Source organism: Camelus ferus, chromosome 5 (assembly GCF_009834535.1).
Source record: "Camelus ferus isolate YT-003-E chromosome 5, BCGSAC_Cfer_1.0, whole genome shotgun sequence".
In the NCBI taxonomy this organism is placed as follows: Eukaryota; Metazoa; Chordata; class Mammalia; order Artiodactyla; family Camelidae; genus Camelus; species Camelus ferus.
This window is the reverse complement of record NC_045700.1, coordinates 56,847,965-56,874,079: the sequence shown is the minus strand read 5'-3', so window position 1 is coordinate 56,874,079 and position 26,115 is coordinate 56,847,965. Positions and strand designations below refer to the sequence as shown.

General features: G+C 38.6%; 1 protein-coding gene across 3 annotated transcripts in view; it reads right to left on the bottom strand.

The window, feature by feature from the left end:
- The window catches only part of ITGAV (integrin subunit alpha V), a 77,765-nt gene extending 51,688 nt beyond the window's left edge, over positions 1-26,077 (bottom strand). The window contains exons 1-3 of one of the 3 annotated variants that reach the window (XM_032479882.1): positions 25,612-25,753; positions 25,243-25,382; positions 15,909-16,039 (exon numbers count right to left, since the gene is read on the bottom strand). In XM_032479882.1, the coding sequence (XP_032335773.1) occupies positions 15,909-16,035 (127 nt within the window). In that variant the 5' untranslated portion in view covers positions 16,036-16,039; positions 25,243-25,382; positions 25,612-25,753. Of the gene's footprint in view, positions 1-15,908; positions 16,040-25,242; positions 25,383-25,611 lie in introns of all 3 variants that reach the window. The other 2 variants (XM_014563032.2, XM_006189240.2) reach the window with 2 other exon arrangements.
- Positions 26,078-26,115: the final 38 nt, after the last annotated feature.

Here is a 26,115-nt window from a genome sequence, read left to right as displayed (position 1 = left end):
AGACACAGGAGCTCAGCATAAGCCATCTGAGCATGAGCTCACTGCTAAATTAAGATAATAACCTTCTAGAAAATAGAGTGTAATATAGAATACTATTCTAATGGATAAGTGTTTAATCAAAGCTCCAAGATATGTTTACTTTTATATGTAAGAGTTCCCTTACCCTGAGTCCCCAACTCCTTAAACAAGCCATACTCATTTCTACCCACAGGCATTTGAGCCCAAGGTTCTCTAACTTGGAAAACCTTCCCTTATTCCTTACATTCTTGATTCAAACCTTACTTGAAAATTCAGTGGCAGTTGTCCGTGACCCTAACATATGATGAAGCGGTAGTCTGCCCCTGAAGGAAATATTTGACCCAAGAGACAGTCGTGGGAACAAGTATTAATGGCAGAGCAATGGTAGAGGAACGTGCTAAGACCATTGGGAAGATGGTGGCCAAGTTCAGGGGAGGGAATACTTTCTGGGCCAAGAGAAAATCCTGTGCAAAGAAATGAAAGAGTGGATATTCTTGAATTTTTTTTTTAGAGAATTGTGTGTTGTTTACTGTGAGAAAGATCTGAAGGGGAGTGGTGGGCGGGAGCTTTCATGCCATGCTAAGTAGTGGACTTCTCGGTGTTTTTAAGTCACCCTCTACACTAAGCAGTTTTTCTTTCATTATACTCCTGAAAGGGTGAAGAGAAGTTTCTCCTCTGTAAAATGTTACCTAATTCTCTTTCTACTGCTCCAAAAAGTTGCCTTCACAGATTTTTTTCCTAAACAAATGGACTTTTCTCTAAATTTGTCTGTGGTGGCACAGGACGCTGTTACACACTGTCAAGTAGCATGTGCTTCTCAGCGCTACCATGTTCTATTTCCTTTTTTTTTTCAAAAGCATCAAAAATGTCCCCTACCATTATGATTATGGTTATCTGCCTCTGTGGACATCAGGCTTAGTTAAGCTAAAAATGTCATGGAAAATAAGTAGAAATGTTACATATATTTTGGTTTATTTTTATCATCAAATATTATGGAGCACAAAAATCCACAGTTCTTTTCATATGGCAAGTAATTTTCCCACAGTATTTAAGAAGAATGAAGGAGCACATCCTGGTGGAAAAACAACAGATAATGTGGCTTTTTGATTAAGTACATCTGAAAACCTGGAGCTTAACTAAAACTTAGCTATGCCCCCAAGACAACAGCCATGTCTTAAAGCATCATGTGATTAAATGTGCTTTCAATTATATTACCAAACAAAAGAAGTCAAATACGTTCGGCTTTAATGTGCTGGCACACACAGGCATCCAAAACCTAGTCAACAGTTTTCCAAAAAATAAGTATCACCCACTGATTTGAATGCCTTCAGCTTCAACAGAGCCACAACCTCAAATTACTATCTTTTTAAGAAGTTTGCTCAACGGGAAGTTCTTCTTTACCAATCAGAACTTTTTTTTTCCCCAGAGATCAAGTCTTAAAATACCCAATTCAACCTCAGGCAGAAATTTCACTCAGAGGAAGTGTGAATAGAGGTGGGCTGGAGAAAGAAAAGGAAAGCCTGCTCTCCAAACCCACTGACAAGAAGTTCATTCATGACCTGGCTGAAACTGGCAGCTAATCCGGGGCACATGAGGGAAGTAAATATTTTGAGTCACAGCCCTGAGTCACCACTTCGAGAGATGCCGAAACTCCACAGGCTGCTTGGACCTTGGGAGGGAAATCAGATACAGACAACTGCAGAAATGCCAGGGCTGGAGGCAATGCTTCCCCAGGCAACAGTCAAGAAAGAACGATTCCTGTCCGTAATTCTGTAAGACACCTTGGAATATTAGCTCTGATCTCCCAAGTGAATTAAAAGGGAAAAGAGTATCTCACACCATGGTAAAAATGAGAAGAAACTGCCCCACATTATGCAAATTAACATAAGACTCTACACTATCACTTTCAAACATTCATAGAAGAAAATGTTGCTAGAGAAACTTGAAGTTAATTAGCAAGTGGATCAGCAGAGACTTGAAAATTTATTGTCTATTTTTGTCGGCTTTTTAATTTGCCAGTTGCACTTTATCAGACTTCCATGAATGAAGACTTCAGAACAGAAGCCTACTGAACAACGCAAACTGTCATAGCTATAGACATTGCCCCCTGATTAGTAGCCAACTCATCTCATTTACTTCTCATTTCCTCCAAGCATCTGAAAAGACACTGTCAAACATTCAACTTGCTGGAGAATTACAGGGGATGCTTATTTTTAAGACGAAGTTACCTTATCACCCTAAAGCTACATTCTTTGTTTCTTCTTTTCATGCCTAAAGAATACCCTTTGGAGCAACAAGATTACTTTTTTTTTTTTTCTCAAAAAGCCAAAGGCAAGAAGAATGCCAAAGCATTAGAAAAGCGAGACTGTAAACTTCAATTTGGAAGTTAACTGTGTATCTGTCATTCAGTTCCCATTTGTTACTTTATGAATAATGAAATGATGTAGGTCCTTAAATAGCTTATTTTTTGCCCCCAAAAGTAGATATTAAAACAATGTAATGTACAGCATGGTGACTACAGTTAATAATACTGCACTGCATATTTGAAAGTTGCTGAGAGTAGATCTCAAACGTTCTCATCACAAGAAAAAGAATTTTCACTATGCATGGTGACAGACGTTAGACTTACTGTGATGATTATTTTGCAAATATAAATTCTGAATTGTTATGTTATATACCTGAAACTAATGTCAATTATACCTCAATTAAAAAAAAAAAAGAGTGCCACTCTACCATTCATCCTTTAACAAAATAGACAATTTGCAGGCTTCCTTAAGCAGCTTTTTCCCTCAAACATCACTTCTGCTCAGTCACACTCCCTATAACAAATCTGCCTGGAAGAAAAACCTCCCAATATGGCTTACTTATTTATGTGAAAATTAACAGGTCAAAGGAAGAAATCTCTTCGATCATTCATTTAAATAAATAAATCATGGGTATCTCCTACGTCTAAATGCAAGGAATACAGCAGTTAAATGAGACCGATAAGGTCCCTGCTTTCAAGGGAGAGAAATAATAAATAATTACATAAGATATTTTCAGAGAGTTACAAATGCTATAAAATGGATATGAGAAAAAATGATGAAGTAGTCAGACAGCTGCTAGTATCATGTATTTATAATCTAATGCTCCTGTGAAATAATGTGTCTCATTGATCTGGAGCTGCAAATATTAAGATATCAACATCTTTGAAATCTGAAAGTATATTACAGTCAATGGTGACCATTATAATTAGCAGCATTTTTTAGCAGTACATAAATGGTACTTTTTAATATCAGTGGGGGTGCAAGTGGGGAGTAGCTGACAATGAACATGAGGTTTCTTTTTAGGGGGTGATAGAAATGCTCTGGAATTAGATTATACTAATATCTGCAAAATTCTATGAATAGGTACCCTGAAAACAGGTAAATTTTATGATAAATTATATCTCAATGAAGCAGTTTAAAAAAACAAATGACAAACTTGTCAGGTAGAAAGGTAGCTGCCACACTGAACAGAAATATATGTATATAATACTTTTTCAAAATTAACAAAAAGTAAACAGATGCGTCAATAGAGAAACAGACCAAGAATATGAATAAACAATATAAACCAAAAACACAGTAAGAGCTAATAAACATATGAGAAAAGACTTAACCTCGCCAGAAATCAGAAATGCAAATCAAAACAAGATAAATGTTTCACCTGTAAGACTAAGAAAGATTATATCAAGCTTGTTTCAGAGATAAGTTGTATCAATGTTTTCCTACTTGGCAAGTGTGTATCAGATGGTGTTAAAAACATACATCCCCCTTTGACTTCTAAATTTCATTTTTAGAAATTAATTCTAAATAAATAATTTAAAATATGAACAAAGACTTAATAAATATGATCAAAGCATTGTTATAATAGTTTAAAAGCAGCAAAATATCTATTTCTAACACAACAGGAGATAAATTGAGTAAATTAAGATTTTACATATTTATACACACAGACACACAGACACACACACACATACACACAGAGTATATACAAAGGCCCCAAGGAACATACCCAAACATGTTATACACACACACCTGAATATATCCTATGGCCACTGATTTCCTGGGCAATGAGATTTGGGAGGTTTTTATTTTCTTTTTGCCCCTCAGATCTTTCTCATATTTTTAATCAAAGAATATGCATTGTCTGTATGTTTTAAAAGGTGAAAAAAAAGTAGTGTGGATATGTACCCAATAATCTTCACATACAAAAGCTTAGTTAGGAGATTCCACATCCCCTCCTAATTAACTTAATGTTTATATTTTCATCTCCCACACATAAAGGAGTTTTTTAATTTATGAAACTGAAGAACATTTAAATTGTCCAAGCTCTGCTTAGCAATTTTTATAAGGATTATTCTTCCTATACTCAGTAAGTATACTATACTTCCTAATAAAATACTAGAGTAGAATACTGCAAAATATAATTCATCAAAAATATCAGAATTCCAGATATTACTAAAGATCACAGTGAAGATTAATGCCTTCTTTGACTTACTGAGAAAATAGTTTTTTAACTTAAGAAACTCTGAAAGACACTATGTAATGGTTAGCTATTACTACTACTGAAAGGATGATTTGCTTTATAAACTTGAAAGTGCCTTTAAATGTCTCTAGAAGCATAACGGCATTGACTTAAAAATGATGAGATAAAGGTCTTTAAATCTGAAGTGTTTGGGGCCACAGATCACTGAAAAACTAATCATTTGTGAATATTAAGAAAAAAGCTCTAAAATCATAATCTATGAACAAGAGAAAGTGTTAGTACTTTACAGAGAGCTATCCAGAAACATCTTTTACATAAAATTAAATATAACTGTTTTCCAAGAGCAAACAAGAAGAGTCAGAAAAGGAGAGCCAGAGGGAAACATGAGGAAGCTCATTTCACTGGGGACTGGTACTTACTTATTTCTTGAGTTATTACCACCACGGGGAACACAAAAACAAAATCTCCCTCTCCTTCCCTGAGCAATTCTGATGCCCCTGAAGGAGCCAGCACAAAGAATACAGGCCCTTTGAAAACCCCCGCTGCTCTATCAATGCTGGTTTGTTTCCTCCTAGTGATGAGAAGGAAATGATCCTGAAAGCGTCTAACATTTTAAAACAAAAACTCTTTACTGATGATTAAAAAAAAAACCAAAGAACCAAGTCCATGTTAAGTCTTAAAATAATGGGTATGAGTCAGGTCAAAGTGGGCAACGAAGATGAGCTTTAAAGGAATATGTGAACTCAGTTTTGGTAAAACATTTAAAGTTTCAAATACCAACTCACGGCATGAGTGCTAGTCAACTAGTAATAAATTGGATTAACTGATTTCTTGGTTGCCTGCCAACTCTCCAGTTGTCTAATTCTCTACTGGGGGATGACAGATTGCATCAGGAGAAAGAGTTTCATTTAAAAACACATACATATACATAATTCTTTAGTATAAACTTATTTTGTATTAACAAGGGAAGGGAGACTACTTTTCTGTGCTTTTTAACTCTCTAATTTGCAGGACTGTTGCAACTGAACAGATATCTAGACATAACCCTGAAAGACCGAAAATTCACCAAGAGGACAAAGGCAAACTTAGGAAGCTGTTTTTGAGTCAGCCTGATTGTTTTAACTGTGAGGAGTTGGAAACTCTATGGCACAGAGGCCAGAGAACAGCTAAACGTTTTCTATTCTCTATTAATTGTAAAGCATAGTAATATCCAGAAAACACTCCGCAGTGCTTCTCTTGACTGCAAAGTTGGCATGGCCAGGGTTTGCCCACAGCCTACAGCCAAGCCCTTCCGGGAACAGGTGGTACGTGTTCCAGCAAGCCGTGTGCACGGGTAGGATAGTAATCTGACTTCTGACATTCCTCTAGGACAGGCATTGCTGGTAAGAGGTAACATCCATTCACTGAAATTAGAACATAAATGTAGGAGCTTCTCCCTTTTTTAAGGAATGTATTTAACAATCATGCAGGCAAGCCCATATTTCTAAACAAAGAGACTTCGACGGTGCCAGGTGCTACGTGTTCTCCTCCATCAGTGCACATCATCAATCTATCTTTTCAGAAAAGACATACTATTGAGAAAACCGGGCAATAGCCAGTCTGTTATAATAACATCTGCTTCCTAAAAAAGGAAAGAACGTTGCAAGGAGAGGATTTTCCCAAATGACATCATAACAGAGGTTAAAATGCAAACCAAGATATAATCCACTGAAGAATACCACAATTATCTTTATTTTTTTCCTTTTGCATAATCATTCACTTCCCCACAGCTGTACTATGAGCATGATATAAACCATTCTTTCATCACTTGTACCCTGCTTCCCTGTCTCTAAAGTACCCTCATGGACATTATCTCATTTAATACAAATGACAATGTTGAGAGGTAGGTATTACGCTTATTTGACAAACTGAAAAAACTGAGGCTGGCAAACTGAAGTCACTTGCCCCAGGTCACATCTAGTGAGTGTCAGACAATGAATCTTAGCACAGACCTTCTAATTTGCACTCTCCATAACCACTGGGCCAAAGCGAAAAGAACAAAAGAGGGCACAAAGCCTACTTACACAAGCATGGCTGTGTCCTAAAGTAGCTTACAGTATAACAAATATCAAACAAAATATTTTAAAGGGCGCTGTGGTAACAGAAAAATACCCTCACCCCACCACACCACCCAAAGACGTCCAAATCCTAATCCCTAGAATCTTACATTTAAATATGTGACCTCACATGGCAGTAAGGGACCTTGCAAGTGTGAGTAAATTAAGTTCCTTGAAATGTAAGATGACTCCAGAATTATCTCAGTAAGCCTGATATAATCAGTCTTCTGGGAAGGCAGAAGAGTCAGGGTCAGAGCAATGTAGCCTGAGAAAGACTCAACCAGCCATTGCTGGCTTTTAAGACAGAGGAAGGGGCTACAAGCCGCGGAAGGTGGGTGGCCTCTAGAAGCTAGAAAAGGTATGAAAGCAGACTCTTTCCTAGAGCCTCCAAAAGGAGTACAGCACTGCAGACATCTCAATTTTGGCTCAATGAAAATCATTTTGGACATCTGACCTCCAGAACTGAAGACAGTAAATGTATGCTGTTTTTAAGACTCCAAGTTTATAGTAACTTGCTGTGATAGCAAAAAGAAACTAATCCAGGCATGAAAACAAAATTGAGATAACAGCCTACCCCCAGCTACACAAATATTCTCAATATTGTTTTGCATACCAACATAATACAGTTTTGGAATATTTTTACTTCCTAAAATATGTAGAGCATTAATCCTTAAACTAAAGCATACGTTAATCTTTGCCTAAGTTCTATTTTTTCACATTCAGATAAATTGTGTTTTCTACATAACAATCATCTTTTTCTTAAGGGTAAAGGATTAAGAGGTACAGACTACTATTTGTGTAATAAGCTACAAGGATATACTGTACAATACAGGGAACATTCCCAATATATTATAATAACTACAAATGGAGTATAATCTTTAAAAATTGGAAATCACTATGTTTTACACCTGAAACATAATATTGTAAATTATACCTCAATTTTAAAAAATCATCTCAGTGTAAAATAAACAAATCATACGCCCAAATGACCTTTTAATTTGCACTATTTCAACAGTTTCAAAGTTCATTGTTTTTCTGTCAGTTTAGAGAAAAATCCATTTTCAGCCATTCTGCAAATTGGCCATTATGCAGTCTTGGTTAAAACCTACAAATTTTGTGAAGTCACTAGATGAAAGGGTTTAAAAATCCAAGTGGGCAAGTACTATTTCAAAGTAAGATATAACATTTCAATCACTATACAAGCATGTAAAATAAAACAGTAGGTTTTCCTTTTTACATCCTAGTTGTGGCTTAGTTTACATAACACATCAAGAAAATCAGCAGGAAAAAGAACCATAAAGGAGACAAGCCACACAGAAGGACGCAACTAGAAACGTAATACAGTTTATGTTTAGAAGTTAACAAAACAAAACAAAGAAGACAAGCAAAAGTCAAAAGCTTGAAAGAAAATTAACAGAGAGCACATTTGGTGACTAGGTCTCACAAATCCAAGAAATAGGAAATTTCAGACTGAAGTTTCTTTTTGTTCCTTCAGGCTCAATAATGCATAAATATCATTCAAAAATCAAAATCATCAACCATCTTGGATTAAATTTTCTACTAGATTTAACTTTTCATCACATTTTCCCTTAATTGTTAAAAAGGTATGCCTACAATATTTTGAAGATACCAAGATGATAATATTATTTCATGTAATTTGTGAAAGTCTACCAAAAATAATAACTAGGAGAATTAACACAATGGGTACTGAAAGTGTTACTTTTTCTGTAATGCTCACATCAAATCTACTTAGCATGGCAAGGAACCAAGATCTACCCACTGAGCTCTAGATCCTTTTATTTTGAATACAATGCTGTGTGTGTGTTAGGCTTAATGGCGAATTTATTTGGCTGGACTGCTGGCTAAGAGTATCTTTTTAAAATTCATTTAGATCCTTCCTCAGTTTACTTCCAGTTTCATTTCTCATCACGTCCTCAATTTCTCACTGCTCTCACCTTACACATATAAATCTTACACTCATATATAGATACATACATGCAGGTCACATGGAATTCTTTGATCTTCCTTCATAAACATCTTTTACTAATCTATGCACATACTGTTTTCTCTACCTGGAACCTCCCTTCCACATCTGAAGAATTACACCACATTTTTTGTATTTTAGGTAAATATCACCAACCAATCTGGGAACCCTTCCTCAGAGTCCCCAAGCAGAGTTAGATACCTTCCAGGTATGCCTCTTTATTTTGGTATAAATCTACTTGTGCCTACTGCTCAGTTAAAGTGAAATAAGTTTAGACTGATCTTTCAAATATATTTTTGAAATATTCCTTCCTCTCTCATTATCCAAAATCATGGCCTGGAGTAGAAAGAAAAGAACACAGAAAAAAAAAAAAAAAAGCACACTGAAAGCATTCATCTTTCCTCTTTAAGAGTCAAGAAACTAAGTGTTACTATGTTATCCTAATACCAAAATTCAGACTTTCCTCCTTAGCTACTACTAAGTGTCTTAATGCAAGTGACAAGCCACAGTAAGATGGCCAATAAATTGTACAGTGTCTAATATCCAGGTGTATCTTTGCTAAACAGAAAGTGAAAGTGGTCCATGAATTATTGATCAGTGACAGATATACACTGGATTTATAAAGGATGTTTTCTTACTATTATCCTGTTTTCCAACCAAAAAAGAGAAAAAGGCATTCTCTTACTACTATTCTTTTTCTTATTTTGAAGAACCTTAAGTTTTATTTCTCTAAATAAGCTCATAATCTATCATTTCTTAGCTGTGCGAGATAAGACAGACTTTCCTGGACATTCATGGGCATGAGGCTTAGACTCAGCCAATCAGATAAAACCATAAAAGCTTTGACTCTCTAGCAAGTGGTGCAGAGAGCCAGGGATAGGTAAGAAATTATTCTCACGGTGTTGCCCCAGAGTCAGCAAGAGCAATTCCAAAAGCAGTAAAATGCTGCACTAAGGGGTCCTCTATTAGCTTCTCTTGCCTGTTTTTCAGAAAAAAACTAGTTGAGTAACCAATATTCTGCCAATAAATTCCTACTCAGCAAAATTTAGCCAAAGTCAGTTTTTATTGCTTTGCACCAAGAACCCAACACCTGTATGCAATACACACACACAGACACCCTACTATACGCCAGGCACTTCTCCACACACTAGCACACAAGGGTGAGCAGAAACAACTTTGGAGAGTTGACAGTCAAGTCATGAAAACAAACATATCTATAAGACAACCAGGAAAAAAAAAAGAAAAGAAAAAAATGTAAATTTCAGCTAAATGAAGAAAAAGAGCTGTGACTTAAGTGAACTGACGGCCTGTATAGCAAAACCTGACCTAAAAGGAAGAGGAAGGGAAAGGGAAAGGACACTGATAACATGCTACTTAACACCAAGCATTTACAGTATCTCCAAAAAGCACCTTACTGTAAAAACATTTGTGATTTTGGAGCTAGTTTGGGTTTGCTCTTTTTACAGGAAGGGATAAAGTCACTATTCTGTTTTTTCTAAAGAGAAACAGCCCAAGAAACAGAAGAACCTAACGTATATCAGTTACAAACTTCAGATGTTGATACAACTACCAGGAGGGCTTCCCAGGGCTCCGCTAAACGTTCAGACTCACACAACCACCCAAGGCCACACACAGCACCGGTCTATTTAGAGGGCGTAGGACAGACCCAGACATACCTCCCCGATGAGAGTCCTCACGTGAACTCCCCGCGCGGCAGTACACACAGCTGTCCAGAGCTCTTCTCTTTGCCTCACCAGGTGACAGCCCAGATATGAAGAAACAGGATCTGCTGGGAACAGCAGCTACCCTGGCTTCAAAGCCTCATGCCCCATAGGAATGGCATTGCCTGTGATAATCCCATAGCCATAGCCTTCAGAGTTCCTACAAAGGACCTGCCAGTTATGAGAGTCACTGTACTCAGGGAACACCAAAGCCTGGCCTCCCCATCAGGTACCTACATTTTATTTATAGTCACTCCCAGTCTAAATGCAATTTACCAACCAGGGGCCATTCTTAGCGTAAGCAATTGATATCCAGTCACTTAGCCACTCAGGACCCAGAAAAATAGAACAAGAAAGTTCACAAATGGAGATGGTATGCAGAATAAGAAAGGGTTTAATAACCATTTTCCAAAAGCTGACCCTTGATCATTTTACTCAATTTTAATGTCCCTGTACATTCTATTCTGTTAGGCTGCACTGCACTTCAGGAACAAGCATCCCCAAAATCTATCAGTCAAAAAGAACAAAGGATTATGTTAAACACTGTGGGTCCGTAAGAGTCTAAGCTTCATGCCTTCCTCACCCAGGGACCCAGGAAGAGGGAGGCTCTACCACAAACTATCCCTACTCAGCACGGCAACTGGTTAAGAGGAGAGGCAGAATAATGCCCCAACTCCTAAACCCTTCCACTCACAAATGACACCCTTCAGCTCATGTTTCATTGGCTGACAAAAGTCATGTGGGCTTACCTAAATCCAAGGGTTTTCCCCAAAGTTTCAGAAATGTGATACTAATGAACAGTTGTAATTCTACCACATTCTATAAATCAGAGATAATTTAAATAATTTTATAAATTTTATTTCCCAAATACTAAAAACATGACGATGGAGCCCTTTTAAGCACTTAAGTCTCTTCTGGACTCAGAAACACAACAAAGCAGAGCAGATAAACTAATTTACACTCTTCATGGTCACCCCAGGAACGTGTTACAGCATGTGGAAAGGTAGGCAATTCTTCTAAAGTAACACTGGAAATATGACAGAGCCTGGATCTGAACCCAACTCAGTGTGCCTCCAAGGCCTATTTCCTTTTCATGATGCCATGATGTATAGCAAATCTGGATGGAGGGAGTGAAGAAGGAGGGGTCAAAGGGCAAACTCCACAAGAGTATCAAGAAGGTTAGGAGGAAGAAGGGGCCAAGATAGTTTCAGACAGACAAAGAGTAGAGATTTTAAGTAAGGAAGGAGTGGTCAGCAGGGTGAACTGTAACAAAGGTTCAGTAACATGAGGGATCAAGTGTCCATTGACGTAGGCTGCCACCAGCGATTTCAGTGGGGGCCATTGCCGGGTGGGGAAGGGTTAGACAGCTGCCCGGCTACAGTGGCTGAGCCTGGGAAGTGATGAAGAGAGAGGCACAGTGTTCAACATCCTGCATGTGAAGAAAAGGAGAAAGGAAAATGACTAAAAGAAGACACGTGCTCAAGGCAAAGGTCTCTTGATTAGTTTTTCACGTAGAAAAAATTTAAGCATGTTTGAAAGTTAAAAGAAAAAAGGAAATGTGCTGGAACATAGAGATAAATGAAAGACAGCATGGTCCCTGAGGAGGGAGAAGTAAGAACAATACAGAACCGCTTATACTAAAGGAGCCACTGCAGTGTGCCAGTCCCTGCACTAAACACCACACGGATGTTAACATGTACATAAGTCAACTCATTCAGCTGAACGCATTCCTATGGAGCAGGGCTGATGGGGACACTGCACCAGGGAGAAGGGAGTCACCTGACAGTGACCTGTGCAAGTTACACAGCTGTCAGTGACAGGGCTGGGCTCTGAGCCCAGGCAGTCTGCCTCCAGAAACCACACTTATCCACCCAGCTACTATCTCCCCGACATAAGCCTGAGATGAGGGAAAGAAAGCAAGCTCCATCTCCCCTGAGATAATGGCAAAGATCAAAGACGTCAGCAATGCAGAGACGTTATGTGTTTGGGCTAGGATGGGACAGAGGCATGAGGAAAGTTCAGGAAAATGCTTTAGACTTTAGACATTTCTTCACTATAGAAAAAGGGCTTATGATTCATTCATTCATTCATCTATTCAATTTATTGGGCACCAACTTGTACCAGGCACCGGGCATTGTTCTAGGCCTTGGGGTTACAGCAGTGAACAAAACAGATCAAAACTATCCTCATGGGACATATATAATAATAGAAAGACAGAGACATTAACTGAAAATAAATAACTTCTAGAGCATTGTGATTACTACAGGAAAAATAAAGCAGAGAAGAAGATGGAAGCACAAAGCGGGAAAGGGGGATCCAGAATTTCAAATAAGATGGTCAGAGCATTACTGAGAAGATGACAGTTGAGGAATTCCCAAGGGGGTGCTAGCAGAGTACTCTATACACATTTGGGGAAACAATGTTCCAGGCAGAGGAAACAGCCCAGGAAAAGGTGAGGCAGGAATGTGCCTACCGTTTACAAGCCACTGCAGAAAGACCCAGTGAGGCTGCAAGAGCATGAAGGAGGGGAGAACAGAAGATGAAGGTAAAGACAGAAGTAAGGGGCTGGTATACTCAGAGTCCTCGTGGCTGCTGTGAGACAGATGGGAAGATATTAGCAGAATCTGAGCGGGAGTGTTATGATCTGAGTATGTTAAAAGAATCACTCTGCCATGGAGAACAAATTGTCAGGGGTACCCGGGGCAGAAGTGGGGAGAACAGTGCGGGGGTGTGTGGCCCTCTTCCATCTGCCCCCCAGGTCTCCTCTCCACCGCTCTCCACCCAGCTCTCCATCCAGGATGCTGACCACTGTGACCTCTCGGACTGGAACTGCTGCGACGCTGGCTCCCAGCTGGGTTCTGACAGTGGGGAGCGTGCACAGAGATCAAAGGCAGGAAGGGGCAAGGCCAGGGATTTACTCCCCTGCTCCCTCTCCCGGGCACCCTGGGCTGGCTACACTCTCTGACAAAAGCCATGCTCCTCTCAAGTGGGCCTTTCCTCTGCCTGGAGGCAGGTAACTGCCCCCTTCTCTTTCTCCCCTCAAACCTAAAAGCCAAATTTTAGCTAGTGTCTCCAATACCACCGATCCCTGAGACCCTGCATAATCCTTTGTAAAAAGTCTTTTTACTAAAAGCTCACCAAACTACCCCAATTTAAGTGTGCCATCTCTTTACCTGACTAGGACTCTAGGGCAACAGTCCAGATGAAAGACAACGGTGGCTTGAAGTAGGGTATTAGCAGCAGAATGACGGGAAGCAGTTAGATTGTGACTTGCTGAGATTTCATGTTAAGCATGACTCCAGTTTTTGGCCTAAGCAACCAAAAAGATGGAGTGCCATCAACTGAGATTTATTTTTTTAAATCCACAAATCAATAGAAAGAAAGTATGTGCAACTATATTAACAGTGGCTCAGAGGAAAAGGAATACTTTGGCTTACAAACAAATGCAAAGATGTTTAGTCTTACTGTTACTTAAAAGGATATAAATTGATATAATAATATAAAATAACATAATAACATGTATAAATTTTACACACAATATATAGAATAATGATATATAAAATTGACAAAGATTACAAATGTGGTGATAAATGGTATTGCCATGGGTGTCAAAAAACATAATTGGAGGGCTGTAAATCTCTGTGAAGAGTAATTTGCAATATCTATCAAAATAATATACATACTTGACCTAAAAAAATCCTCTGCCAGGACTTTATACCACAGACATACACATTTGTACAAATACGACAGTGTAAGATTTTCACTATGGTAGTCTTTATGATTACAAAAGACTGGAAACAAGCTAAATATCCATCAACAGGGAATATGAGTTAGGTAATTTAGGCTACAAATACTATAGAATAGAACACTATCAGTGATTTGCAAAGAAGGAGGTAAATCTTTAAATGTCACTATGGAAAGATCTACAAGAGATTTATATTGGGGGGGAGGGTTGGTCAGGTGCCTAGTAGTAATATTTAGTATATTCCTATTTGTGAATTGTTCTTTTTAAGGAGATATATATACATATATGTATGTATGTATATGTACACACACATACACATAGGAATAAGAAAATTCTAGAAGGCTCAAAGAAATTGTTTAGAGTGATTATCTCTAAGCAAGCTTATGTGAAAGAGTCCTATTTTTCATTGTATACTCTTTGGGACTGTTTAAAATTTTTTCTATCCAGTGCATACATTATTTTTTCAGTAAACAAAGTAATACATAAAGCCAAATTTCAAAACAGGCCAGTAATAAATTATCTTGCACTGCACAAAAAGCCTGTGGTGTTGAATACAGAAATATGTCTGAACAGCTCAACCAATCAAAAGTGAATTTGTTTTATTTTATTACTACTCATATTTTGTTAGAAGATAGAAGTGCCCTGACCCATAATTGAATCACAGATATTTCTCCAGTTGTGGTAAAACTGAGCCTATTTACATACTCTTGGGGTTTTCCAAATGCTAGTCATATATGGAAAAAACAGCAGGGTTTAATGTAGATGGTTTCAAATGGAAAAAAAGCAAACACCTGATCTTATTCCTATGAAGAGTTGGCTTAATGGCGCCTACTCATGTTGGCACTGATCACAAGATTAAATGGAACAGTCCACAGCATGATTTCTGTTCCACTGATACTATAATTCCCAGCAGGAAATCTCTTCTAGACGTAGCAGGAAATAGCAATACGGGAGGGAAAAATGACTAATTTCTTCAGGTTTATCTTAAAGTATTCTGTCAAATCGAGCAATCAGAATCATTAAAAGATTTTGTAAAACTATTGTACCAGAAAGATGCCACACTATATCTTTGAGGATTTTCTAAGCTTTCATAAATGTAGACAAATACACCAATACAAATATGTAAAGAATTATGTCTATTTTACTTCACAGATGTAAATATAAAACTTAAGTTATTTCTTATTTCTCATCTTCCTTATGCTATTTTTCTCTTTACTACCACAGTCCTGACACTGGAATTTGTCCCTGTAGATAAAATTTTAACGTTATCAGAAGCATAACATATTATTTTCCCTATGAATTATGGATAAGAAAAAACTTTTTTTTAAAGTCAACCAGATCTACTTGAATACAAAAGATTCCTCAATTGGTTTTGGTAGCACAACCCAAGGCTTCAATTCCTTCATGATTAGGGAGTTGATCGACGGTTATCAGTGAGTCAGTTTTGCCAACAAAGAAAGGATAATAAGCATCACTCTCTCTTCTCAGAAGAGGTGCAAAAACATTTTAATAGACTTCCCTCAGATTTCCGCAGATTGACACTATCAGTTTAAAGTTGAAAGCAGTGGAAACACAGTGTACTTTTAAGGCTTTTTATATGCTACAAAATTGTAGGAAAAAAAACATCATATAAAAAGTCACTTGTCTTCAGATAATTTTCTCTGGCAATCCGAAGTACTTGTATATGTTATTTTATTAAATTGTTACATTTAAGCTAAAGCAAGTGCTTTTAAAAATTAAATCATATTTTAAAATATATCAAACAGGGGGAGATAAAGGTAGGGGGGAAATATCAAATAACAGAAGTTAAGAAAAGGGGCCGCTGCATCAGCATTTACCTGTTGCATCAAATTCAATTGGCTGGCACCCCCGCTGAGAAGACCAGTCACACTTGAGGACCTGCCCTCCTTCCACAATCCCGGGCTGGGTAGTGTTCGCTTTGGGCGCCCCCACCAGAAGAAACATTCTGCTAAAATGCAAGAGGGGAGATAAACCTTTAAGTGGCACAAAGCATAAACAATATCTGATGATTCAGGAAGAGCAATCGTTCTCTTGATTTGATAACCACAAATATTTTTTAAACATCACTTGCTGAGAGAGCATAATCGGTCTTCGTTGTTCATTTGGTGCTCTTTTACATACATACATTATTCAATATAGTGTATTCATCCTAGTAACACATTATAAGCAACTTCAGGGCTACATGTCATTCAATAATTTACGCTGTGCAAATTGCACACTTTGAATGGGTAGTTTATTATGTCAATTATAGTTCAATTTGTTTAAAATGTATGCTGGCTAGAAACAGGGGCATTTTATTTTGATTTTTTTATTTGTGATTTACTATATATTTTCTATATCCTGAATGCTGAAAGAAAAAAAAAACAATTATAATTATAATTCTAAAGTATGGTAGTTCTAAATATCATCATTTTTCCAATCAGAAAACTTATTTTAGAACTAGCGTACTCCCATTTTTTAAAAATAGCAATTAACAAATTTCTCTTTTCATTGGATTAATCTAATCTATTCCTAGTCAAAGAATGGAAACACTATTCAATTTCCTATCGGGGTAAAATTAGCAGAAGACAAAATAATCAAGAGCCAAATTTTTAAGTGAAAGAGATCTTTAGTAGTTTTCTATTTATCCAGAAAACATATGGATTGAAGGTCTCCTGTACATAAGGCACAGATCTGGGCACTAGATACACCAGGATGAATAAAACAACCTTGGTTCCTGCTCTCTGTGTGCCTTATTTCCCTCTGGGGGGACACTGAGAAAGTAGCCAAGAAAATTAGTCACTGTTACAAGTGCTATGAAAGAAACCAACAACTGGCTGAGGGAGGTTATTTGGGAATAGGGAGGGGAGACCTGTAGATAAAGGAAAGTTATCTAGAAGGAATGGAGAGGGGAGACTTCCTTACGAAAAAGGGATGTCTATTTAAAGAATGGGGAGAAGAAACTTCTTTCAGATAAAGTCGCAAAGGGACTTATCTCTAAGTAAACTGAGATGCACAGGATTAGAAGCAGGTGGCCAAGGAGTGTGTGTGTGTGTGTTGGGAGTTGGGGGATAAGAGAGTGGGATGGAGAGGTGGCTGGGAGCACCCCAGGCAGAGGTACAAAGACCCAAGGCAGGAAAGAGTTTAGTCTCCAAGAGGTATAAGGAAAGAGACTCGGCTGAAGGAGAGCAAACTTGGAACAGCCCAAGATAAAACTGGGGAGCTTGGCAAGAGCTAAATCACGCAGAGCTGTTTAGTCCAGGTAAAACTTAACGGATTTTATCATAAGGTCCATGTGAAGCTTTTGAATGCATTTTAAAGCAAGAGAATGACATAATCTACTAAAGAAAATGAAATCTGATGCCTTATAGGGAAAGGATTAAGGAGGGGAAGAGAGCAAAAATGGAAGAAGAAAGCATGAGACTTTTAGCAGCAGAAGGAGAAGGTGGCAGTAGCCTAGACTGGGGCGGGTGGAGCACATGGAGAAAGAAATGGACGGGCAGATTTGGGAAATACCTGGAGTAGAATGAACAGGAATGGCTGGTGGCTTAACTATGGGAGAAAGGGAAGATGAAAGAATGTCACCTAGGTTTCTTTCTGGAGAAGCAATTTTCTGTGCTAGAAATGCCTAGAGAGTAGGGAAGCAGAAGGCAGACTAAGTATTTATAGGAAAACAGAATTCAGTTCTCAACATGTTAGCCTGAAATACCTGTCAGACACCTAATTGGCAGTCTGTGGCTCTAAGGAGAGTTCCGCCCTAAGATAACGTGTTGAGAATGTCAACTTGGAATGGATGGTCCACACAGGGTGAAGCTTCCAGAGGAAAGAACCAAAGAGAGGAAGCAACGGCATTCAGGAGTCAGAGAAAGAGGAGAGGGTAAAAGAGACTGAGAAGAAACTGACTGAAATCCAGGAGAAGAAAACAGGATACAGACGGACACAGAAGACCCTCAATAAATGCTATGACTATTATTATTTCATTTCCTTGTCAAGCACTAAGCCACTTACATTCTTCTAGCGAAAGAAATACTCATAATTGCTTTTCACATTTTTGTAAAGTTACGAACCTACATCTTAAATATGAAATGTTTTCCTTTTAACTTTTATCGATCAATTTCAATTTCATTTCTTCTGGGTGATTTCTGCCAAATCATGTTTAGACAGGTCGAGAGCCTGCTGCACGAATTGCTGGCACCGTCTTTTCAGACACTTATCTTAAAACTCCATACTCAAAAGAAAGACAGAACTCCCAACCAAACCACACCCAGTTTAATAAAGCTTTATGCAGTCATATTTGGCATCAGTGAAACACCAATGCTGGCTCTTTCTCCTCATAGCCAACTTAGTTTTCATTCAGCAAGAAAAAAAAATAAAGTTGTAACAGAGCCCTCAACCCCCACGAATAAGACAGCAGCTAAGTATTATCACCCTCTCCTTTTCTACAGCAGAGCTGGTTAACAGCTAAATTATACACACACATACACACACGCATATATGTACATACACATGTACGTATACATGAAATTTATCTTTTCATCAGGTCAAAAATCTGGCACAAAAATCACAAAACTGCCCCCCCTCATTTGAATTAATATGATTTTTGAGTTCACAATTGGAGAAAAAAGAACACTTCAGACAAGTGTACGGAGGATCATCCCTGCAGCAGCCCTAATAAGCATAATACAAGCGCAGGTGTGCATGTGATGTTGTGTTGTGGATAACAGCCAGGTTCCAGGAGATTAGGACAGAAGAGCCGGCTCTTAGAATCTGCCTAGAAATCTACAAGCACACTCATTTCCATTTTAGATTTTGTTTGTTTGGGGTTTTTTTTGGGGGGGGGCGATAATTAGGATTATTTATTTTTTAATTTATCTTTAAAGGAGACACTGGGGATTGAATCCAGGACTTTATGCATGCTAAGCACGCAGTCTACAACTGAGCTATTACCTTTCCTCCCCAAACACATTTCTGGACTGTCATCATACAGCACACTACAGAATCTTTTATAATTTTTTTGTCAAAGCACTTCTTCCTACTTTATGATAAATTGCTTCCTCCAATGTAGAGGATGCACTCATCTTTGTGCTAGCACATAATAAGCACTCAAGAAAAGCTTTTCAAACTGAGTAGCAAATAAATTCAATAGCTGTAAGTCTCAATTGCCATGTATAAATAGCCATCGCCACATCACCAATCCCTGTAGAGTGCAAAAATCTCATCCTCTATTAAACATCCAATTATTTAAATTATCCTAAAAATAATTTCTTTCTGTAATGTATCTCTTTTTAACTGGATTTCAGATACTTGGCACTATAAGACAGAGAGGGCTGGGAAGTTATTAGGGGACACGGACCTCAGCAAAGACAGAAAAAAGGGCGCCGTAGCAGAGTTCTGAATGGAAACTGCACTCACTCTATTAACAGCACAGAGCTCGGGTTCCCTGGATGAGACCAGAAACAAGGCTGCTGCTTTTCATCAGACCATTTGCACATTATAGGCATGAAATGATGGTAATTAGACGTACTACTACAGGTGTTCATCAAGTTTTCCTAAGTATACCTTCATGTGCAGTCTTGCACATTGGTGAAATGCCACAGAAATGTCAGAATAATATAAAAGGAATGTGTGAGCATTGTCAATTTCTAAGTGCTAGGTTAATGGGAGGGAAAGGCTGAGGAACAAAATTCTTTGTGCAAAGTGTCAACATGATATTTAGGTTCCTTTTAAAGGTGCTACAGAAAGCTTTTAATAGAGAAAAAGAGACTGTAAGCCTACTTTAGATAAATGTTAAGTCCTAAGAGGGAGGTGTGTAGAGAAAAATTAAACATTTGTAGAGAATAAAGAATTTGGCGGTAAAAGATGCTATACGAGAAAATTAAGGAATATAAAAGCAACACATATGACAGAAAACAAAAGTCTGTGAATGTGTTGGGAGGTGAATTTTAAGTCACGTGTCTTTCTGCCATAATAACAAAAAACAGCCTGGTAATGAAATGCTCTATAAAACATTAAATAATTATCATTTGAAGTTCGTCTAAGAATGTCTAACGAATGTCTGCAACAGCTTAATTAAAGTAACAGAAGTGACAGACCAGAAAAAAATGTTCAGCTAAGTAGCACTGTCTAACGGGCATTCGGGAACAAAAGATTGCGGTCACCTATAAATCAACTGAGAAAGTCACTTTAAATCTCTAAGCCTCAGTTTCCTTTTCTATTGAATGGAAATAACAATGCCCACTATAATTACTTCAAAAAGAAATTTTCTGAATGGGGATAGTATAGATAAAAGCAAAGTAAGAAAATGTGAAAACATCATAAAAAGACTAGATGATGACATGGGAACTAAAAACAACCAATAAAATACCCCCTAATAAAGTATAAAATATAAAAGTTAAAATTTGTTTTTAAAAGAGCTTTTCTTTCCTCAGTTTTCTCCAAGGACCACTAATTAACTCAAATGCAAGTTCTCAAGAGAGAGAGGGAAAAAAACAAGGGTGGGAAACAGTTGGCTTGCCACATTTCCTGACAATGGTGGAGAACTGGGGAAGATACAAGGGGTTAGTGGAGGCTGACAGAGATTTCCCTCATAAGCAGCAAAATCTGAAGCTGAACAACTTCGTTTCATATGCCTGCAACTTCTTCCTGACAGAATTCATCTTCCTCCAAACAGTGTGCCCAAGAACAATAGCTGGATGGCTTTCCTTGCCATTTTTTTTTCAATGACTTGAGCCATTTTCAAGAAATGACTTCCAAATTAAGGTTTACATACATGAGCAGGCTACTAACATCATGCCAAGAAACTCTAAAAGATAAAGAGTAGAATGTGGAGGGGGAGGGCAAAGGGAGAGAGCGAGGTACAGTATGATGGAGAGGAGGAGAGGTAGAAGAGGAAGGGCTAGGGAAGGGAAGGCAGAGAAAAAAAGAGGTAGGGAGGGAGAGGGAGAGGAAGGGAAAATGGATGTGAGAGAGAGAGAGAGAGACAAAGAGAGAGATAGAGAGGATTCCCGAAGCCAACCAGGAGGATGACCTTCTGATGTGCTTCCAATCCAAAGTGTACTTTCAGGGCAGTTGCTTCAGGGAATGTGACCTTGACTACCAAAGGGAGGCAATCAGCCAAACAATGACAAGTACATTTTTTAAACCCTCCAAATGAACTAAGTTATTTGGCTGCTTTCAGCACTGACTTCTCCAAGATAAAGCATGTTTAATATATCCTGGCCGATTCTGGCTGTCCAATGAGACTTCACCAGAAGGAACTTCTGAAAAATTATCATATACGCATATAGAAAGAAATGCGTGTAAAATAGCGCTGAATATTACTGCAGAGCTGTAATTCCAGTCTCATTTACTTTTCATTTTAAAAAAAATGCTACAGAGTCAACATTTATATGATGTAAAACATAAAACAGATGTATAAATTATAAATTCTATCCATCTTCCCTTCTCTTTTATAATATCCTATAAACCTTGGGCCTTAACCAGGAGTAATCAACAGGATATGCTTTCTAAATAACAAAGCTTCAATCTGTGCATGTATATTATTTGTAAATGAAAAGAACCAAAGTAGCCAGAACCACACACTAAGTTGATGAAAATGAGCTGATGTCATTTTGTAAAGGGTTTGAAGACGGTTACAAAGGTGAAGGGAGAAAGGGGACAGGAACATTTACAAGTAGATGCCGACTGAGACAGACTGAAAGGGGCCTTCATGATTCATGCAGGTTAAGCAGTTTGGACTTTCTCCCTGGCCATGGGAGCACCGCCGAGAAAATTTCTGCAAAGTGTCAAAAAGACACTTCAGAAAGATAAGACTATTAGAAACATGTAAGATGTTTTGCAGGTCTAAGAGCTAAATGATGGCACAGGGAAGATGACCTGAGTGCCACGGACCAAGCTTGAGACGACAGGTCGAAGTACAAGTGCAAAGCAGAGACGGGTGCAAGAAACATTAACAAGGAAGAACTTCTAGGACCCTGTGCCTGGTGACTAATCACAGACTAATATTAGGGGTGCGCAGTAGGAGAGACAAAGAAAAATAGAAAATGAGAAGGTGGAATATAAAATTATTTCCAAGGCGACAGAGAAAATGATGGCACCATTAATAGAAACAGAGGTACAACCAACATCACTTGGTGAGAAAGAGTTTATTTTGAGTCAAACTAAGGTAAGACGAGCTAGTCAAGGAGAAATGATCCACAGGCTGTGGAATATAAAGTTAGAGCTCTACCTTTAGATCTAAGATGCAGCCAGGGCAGCATGTGGTTTTAAAAGCCCTCCAGGTGCTGCAAACAGGAAGTCAAGACTGAGAACCACGGAATGTTCTGTAGGACCTTCTGGGACCAAACCTTGTCTCTGGAGTCATAGGAAGATGAAATAACTCTAAATAAGGCTTCATTCGTATTTAATAGGGGGGAAAATCCAGTGCTGTAATGTACTCTAGTATTGCTCATTATAGCAATATTTAAAAATAAATACATATGTAACTTATATTTTAAGAATAAATTAGAAAATTGCTCATTTTCTTCTTAAAAGTTTTAAATTTGGATATGAAAATTACATGCAACTTGAATTTCATATCCTCTGCCTTTTATTCCCATCTTTCGCCCTACCTCTCACCACCCGACTCAAACAACTCAAGGCTGGAAACTCTTCTGGCCTGAGAAGTTGCCTCATCCGTAAGGAAGAATTTATCTGTTTCCTTCCCTACTTCCTCAGGTGGTTTGTGCTGCAGAATAAAGTGAGATGTCACATGTAAAAGTGCTATGTAAATTATAAAAATAGGTTAACCAATGTAAGATATCATTATTATAACTAAACCTAGGGTGTAATTTTTCATTTCTCCCATAATTCTCCACAATAAAAACACGCCTTTCCTTCTTGGCCTGTATATAAAATTTCAATTTTATGTAAGTTTGGCAATATAGTCACCATAAATCAATGCATATTAGGAAAAAAAATATGGAGTGCTAATGTTTTATTTTTCATAATTTTCAAATCACTATTTTTGTGACTTTTCACCTCAAACCTAAGACTCATTTCTGGAGGGATTTTATTGAGGAGTCACCTTAATATTTTTGCTTAGGACTTTATTTTCCCTTCTTTTTAATAAACATTGACTCATTAGTTTTCACAACAATATAGAAGTAAGTCAACAACAACTTTCTATCACAAGCAGAATGAGAGGTAAAACAGTTCTCCAGCTTGCCCGAGCCATTTGGACACCTATAGAACCCCGAAGCAGCAGGAGGCGACCATATTACCCTTTTTTGCTCCCTCATTAATCCAGGTATTCTTCCTTTAGAAGAACAGAATCTCTAAGCAGCAAACACTTTTTTTACTATGTGGACTTTTCTTCCCTTTAGAAGTGTATGATCACACCAAATAACAATAAATGCAGCTGCTAATATAAATGGCATCCCTCTGCACATTGCATTTCAATGCTTATAAAATTTAAGAGAAACTTTTCACAAAATTTAGCATAATTTTGCATTAATCTTTGTTAAATCTGAAAAGCTCAGAAGTAGAAACCTTTGTTTACACATATTTTGGGAGTTTTCCCCAAATCTCCTAATTGATTTATATTTTTTAAGTGAAGCTTTAACTAGAGCTCACTAGTCTCTTGGTAACAAAGTCACTGGTGAACGTTTCAGAACGTTACATGAAACCAAATCAAGTTCTTACCACCAAAGGCTCACGTGGGAGGTCATGTAAACCTGTGAGGTCATAGTTTATTCAATGACTACAATAACTAGTCGCAGATTAGCCACTGAGCCTTGTAACCAAAAACAGGAAATATCTCATGCCAACAGTTCAAGATTACTGCATTTTCCATGGTAAAAACACTTGAAAATTATCATTCTGTCATGTGTCTTTACACTACTGAACTCAGAGGGTTGCCACAGAATTAAGAGCAACAGTTGCAAAACCCTCCATCAACTTATTATTCAGTGTTAACTCTTGCTACTTTAAATACTAACTCTTGACCAAAAAACCCAACATATATTTCAAAATTATTAGAATTTCTATAGAAATTAAATATAAAAGAGCACCTTTGGAGCAACAAAATCCTCTGCACAATAAAGGCATACACTTAAAAATATCTGGAAACAAAGAAAAAGTTTAAATAACAGAAAAGGCTGACAAAACAATTAAATCAAATGAGAAGACAGTAAATGTTGCCTGAAGTTAACGATTATTTTTATTTTGGAAAATCTGTGCTCAGGTCTCATAGAAAGCACTGAAGCTGGAAACAACAAACAAAACTGAGTTCACTACTAGTTTCCTCTAACTGCCTTTCAACCTATTTATTGCTGCAAAGGTTGTCACCAAAATGAATGATATTTGGCAACATTCAGAAAGAATAAATCCTGCTGAATGTTCTAACAGTCACGGGAAAATATTAAGACCATTCTCAAATTAGGCATGTATGAATAGGAAAAATGGTCCTAAAAAGTACTGGCCATTAAAATTATCCTCCCTCTCCCTCCAAAAAAACAAAACAAAAAAAAAAAAAAAAAAAACACTTCAAAATACAGAGAGAATTTGGAAACAAAACTATGTTGTTAAAATTTCTAAGAGCTTAGAAAGAACCTAAGAACAGTTCTCCCTTTTAAACGTCGGAAGATATCCAATGAACACTTATTTAATCGGTATTTCTAAAGCTAAAAAGGGGGTGGGGTGGTAAGAATGATGTCAGCGTTCGGTAAGGTCAGAGACAACTTCTAATCCAATAATGACAATAACTCTGCTCCAAATCCTATGCAACGCGAAACGTTGGCAATCTGAAACAACTGAATTCTTAAATACTACAGTATTCAAATTACCTGTAGTCAGTGAAAACTCAGCAAACACCCTTGTTCTTTCTGAACAATGACCTAAATAATGAATCCTATAAAAAGAACAGATGACACATTCAATTCATCTGTTCACCCTCAAATGTGCAGAGAACTGATAGTCTCAGAGATAAGACACAATGAATTGACTACGACGGAATGGTCACTTAAGTCATCAGAAAGTCTTGGAAAAGAAGTAAATGAGGAGAAATAGAATTAGACTGAGAGGTGTAAAGAATGGGGGAGGGCTTATTAAGGGAGAGCAAAAACCACGGGTGTTTTAAGTCTGTAAAGCAAAAAAAGAAAAGAAAAGAAAAGTACGGAGAAGGCTAACTGGTACCGGAGAAAAAGAAGTTCGGAGATGAAATTGACCAAGTCCCGGACGCTGGTAGAGGCGGCGCGGCGTCCCGCCGGACCCGCCTTTGTTGATTTGCCACTTTCTCCTTATTTTAAGCACAGGTCTGCTTCAAAGTGTTCCCTCTGAAGAAAGAAGAAGGGGGAACTGGGTGGTGGGTGGTGCGGGGGTTCATTTCCCCCAAATGTTTCATCCACCCACAACCTAAATCGCCCCGTGGGGGGAGGGGGAGTAAGGGGGAACGGACAGATACACGCGGGGATCTCTTGCAGAGATCTCTCTCTGTGGAGAATCACGGGTGGGTGAGCGCGATGGGGGAGGGGGCCGACTCCCCTTCCAACTGCGGCCACTTACGAAGACGCGGTGGGCACGAAGAAATCAACCGCGAAGCCGAAGTAACTTCCCTCAGGGCCGGAGTACTCAGCAGGACTGTCCACGTCTAGGTTGAAGGCGCCGCAAAGAGGCAGCAGGAATTCAGCGAGAAGGAACAGTAGGCGGCCGGGGCGAAAGCTCAGCCGCCGCCGCGGCGGAGAAGCCATCGCCGAAGTGCGCGCGGGGCACTGAGCCCGGAGCCTCGGCCACCCTTCCCGGAGCGCACGGTGCCCGCGGCCCGCCGCCTGCCTGCGACGAAACTTGCCGGCTGCTCGCTTCCCGGCGAGTACCGGACAGCCCTGGGAGAGGCAGGAGGGCTGAGCTTCCGAGCGGCCGCCTGGGAAGTGGGGCGCAGGGCGCGCGGGGCGGGGACAGCAGCACGGGCGGCCCTTCGCCTCCCTCCCGCTGAGTCGCGCCTCGGGCTCGGGACTGCCGGGATGGGCGCCGCACCCCCGGCCCGAGTGCTGCCGCGGCCAGTGGGCGGAG